The following is a 2741-nucleotide window of genomic DNA, read 5'->3' as shown; positions in this document are numbered from 1 at the left end:
GCCGCCGCCGCCGCCGCTGCTGCGGCTCCGGGTCCTGCCGGTGCCGCGTCCCCGCACCCTCCAGCCGTGGGCGGCGGCGCCCCGGGCCCCGGGCCCGCTGGGCCTGGGGGACTGCACGCTGGCGCGCCGGCTGCCGGCCACGGCCTTTTCAGCCTGCCGGTGCCCTCGCTGCTAGGCTCCGTCGCCAGCCGCCTATCCTCTGCCCCGTTGACAATGGCCGGTTCGCTGGCCGGGAATTTGCAAGAACTCTCCGCCCGATACCTGAGCTCCTCGGCCTTCGAGCCTTACTCCCGGACCAACAATAAAGAAGGGGCCGAGAAAAAAGCGCTGGACTGACTTTAAGTGATTCCCTGTATTTATATTTATAGTATCTATTGTGGTGATATTTATGGACTCACGCGCGTTAGGCGCTGGGGGCTCCTGTGCTGGGCTCCCGGCTCCCACGAGGCCTCTGACAGCAATCCTTTGCCGCCAGGCTCTGCTACCAATTTTATGTCATTTGAGCTGTTTTTCTTTTTCTTCTGCCTTCCTCCGTGTCCTCTCCTCTCCCCAAACTTCCTTCTGAACCCAGGAGAATCCAAAGAATTGGGGAAATTGCCCGAGTTAGCCAACCTGATGCCCCAACCAATGCCGGGCCCTGGAAGGAAAAGACTGGTTCTAAGTTCAAAGCACAGGACACTTCCAGATCGGGCCGCTGCTGCCGTTGATTATTCTTATGACTATCGAAAGAGGAAAGCTGCACGCAGACCCCAGGGGCCGAAAAAGCTGGCAGGTTTCTTTAGACCAAAAAGGAGGACGTTCCTTCCTCTCGCCAGAGAAACCAGGGCTTTTGGGAGCCCCTGGTCCCCACTTTGCGGAACTCTACGGAGAGCCGGTGCACACGCAGCTTCCTAGCTGGACAAATCCTGCCGAGAGTTTCCTTGCTTTTAGAGAAATTCCAATCTCAACTGCCTCCTGGGCTTATTGACCCCAGGGGACAATAAACCAAACATCAAGGCAAGCAACGGTGGTAATAAATTTGATCTACTCAGCAATAAAACAAAAGTAATAACCACCACATTAAACCAGATGAAGTGGACCCAGTTTTTAAACATTCATAACAATGGATTTTGGAAGGTGTAAGAAAATTCAGCATAGAGAATGCGCCACAGGGCAATGCAAAATTAAAGTTTTGGGTGTGATGGCTTTAAACAGGAATTTAAAAGGGGAAAGCAAAAAGAAAAGCCAGCGCAGCGAATGGAAGAAAATTCAGAATATTGTCCGAGGCTGTTTGGGGACGGTGGCGGATAGCTTCACGCGCCTTCAGGAAGAGAGAGCAGTGCCGCTCCGGTGGCTCTCGGACGCCGGCGCTCCTCCCGGGCGTCTCCCCTACGCGTGGCTTCGCGCAGAATTGCTGGGTTTGGAAACGAACCAGTGCCTCCACTCCCCAACTCCCGGATTCTCAAAAACCCTTCCAGCACGGAAGAAACGCCCAGATTTCAGAGCAGTTTTTTTGTGGACCCAGAAGCAGGGACGCAGCCAGGGTCAGCAGGGCGGCCCGGTCTCCTCTGTCTGTAGTCCACGTCCAGATCAGTTCCCTGCGTGGATAGGGAAGGATCCCTCTCCACACCCTCCCCTAAAAATCCTAGGGTTTCCATGGTCCCAAGTTAAAAACCCAGACCTTACCAGCGCGACAACGACAGTCCCCACAGCCACGGCCACCGCATTTTAACCAAACCACAGACCCAGACTGCGAGGTGCCGCAGTGTCTAGAATGTATTCCTCCAACCGAAGCGAGCGCAGAGCATTTTAAATATAGTAATTTTATTGTAAATTATTTACGTCAGAAGATTTTTTCCTTTTTTTTTTTAGGCAAATTATTTTTAGTGAAGAAAATAATGAATGATTCAAACGCGGGTAGGTGTCCCTGAATCCTGGCTACTAACTTTGTTCTGAATGTTTTGGATATTCGGATGTTTTGTATTTATGTGGTGAGAGTGAAATATATATATCTATGATGATGAATGAGGTGTATTTTTGTCTTGTATTTGAAGGAGATAAAAACAAAACAAAAAAAGGAAGAAAAGAAGAAAGATGCAGCAAATGATGAGTCTCGGCGTGGGGACTCCTGGGGCAGAGGGTGGTATCCCAGCAGTTGCGGGGCCTGCGACTAGTACTGTGAGCACCTGGGATGAGGTTTGGGGCGGATTTCGGTCCGGAGAGACAGATGCCCGGCTATGTAAGATGTCCGTTCCACTCGTTTGAGTGTCTCCCTCTTCAGCTCTCTGTCCCGATGGTGTTGGCCCTTCAGGCCCTCCCTCCTCGAGCTCCCGCTTCGTGTTCCTTGGTTATTTAGGAACTAGTCTGCGGACCCCACATTTCCTGCCTCCTAAGGCTCCCGGTTTGTAGTTTTCCAGCCGCATCTCCATGCTGGCCGTATTTGCGGGTTAGTGCAATCTCAGGGCCCAGAACAGGCAAGATTTCCCTTCTGACTTATAAGTCTCTCTGCCAGTCAAAGAGAAACTTTGAGGGCGCAACAGGATGATGTGCCGTAGATATCAATTCCTGCAGAGACCGCTCCCCCACCCCACCCCAGCACATATGCGATGGTGCTGGATATGGACGTTGTAAACGGACATCTGGGGAAGCAAGGAGGGCTGGGGGGAGTACTCCAGGACACGCTCCTAAAGGGTGTGCTGCCCCGGGACGCAGCCGTGCGAGGCCGGCACGGCGGCGGAGCACGGTCTTCTTGGCGCCCGCCC

The 2741-nt window shown here is 53.2% G+C and overlaps 1 protein-coding gene across 1 annotated transcript in view; it reads left to right on the top strand.

Moving 5' to 3' along the window:
- The window catches only part of VAX1 (ventral anterior homeobox 1), a 4182-nt gene extending 3787 nt beyond the window's left edge, over window positions 1-395 (top strand). Inside the window, exon 4 of the mRNA XM_019642919.1 lies at window positions 1-395. This exon is cut by the window's left edge and continues 55 nt beyond it. Coding sequence (XP_019498464.1) covers window positions 1-336 — 336 coding nt within the window. The 3' untranslated portion in view covers window positions 337-395.
- The last annotated feature ends 2346 nt before the right edge of the window (window positions 396-2741 follow it).

The sequence above is a fragment of the Hipposideros armiger genome, unplaced genomic scaffold, assembly GCF_001890085.2.
Source record: "Hipposideros armiger isolate ML-2016 unplaced genomic scaffold, ASM189008v1 scaffold_74, whole genome shotgun sequence".
Classification (NCBI taxonomy): Eukaryota; Metazoa; Chordata; class Mammalia; order Chiroptera; family Hipposideridae; genus Hipposideros; species Hipposideros armiger.
The sequence above is the reverse complement of the archived record's forward strand: the minus strand, read 5'-3'. Positions and strand labels throughout refer to the sequence as shown.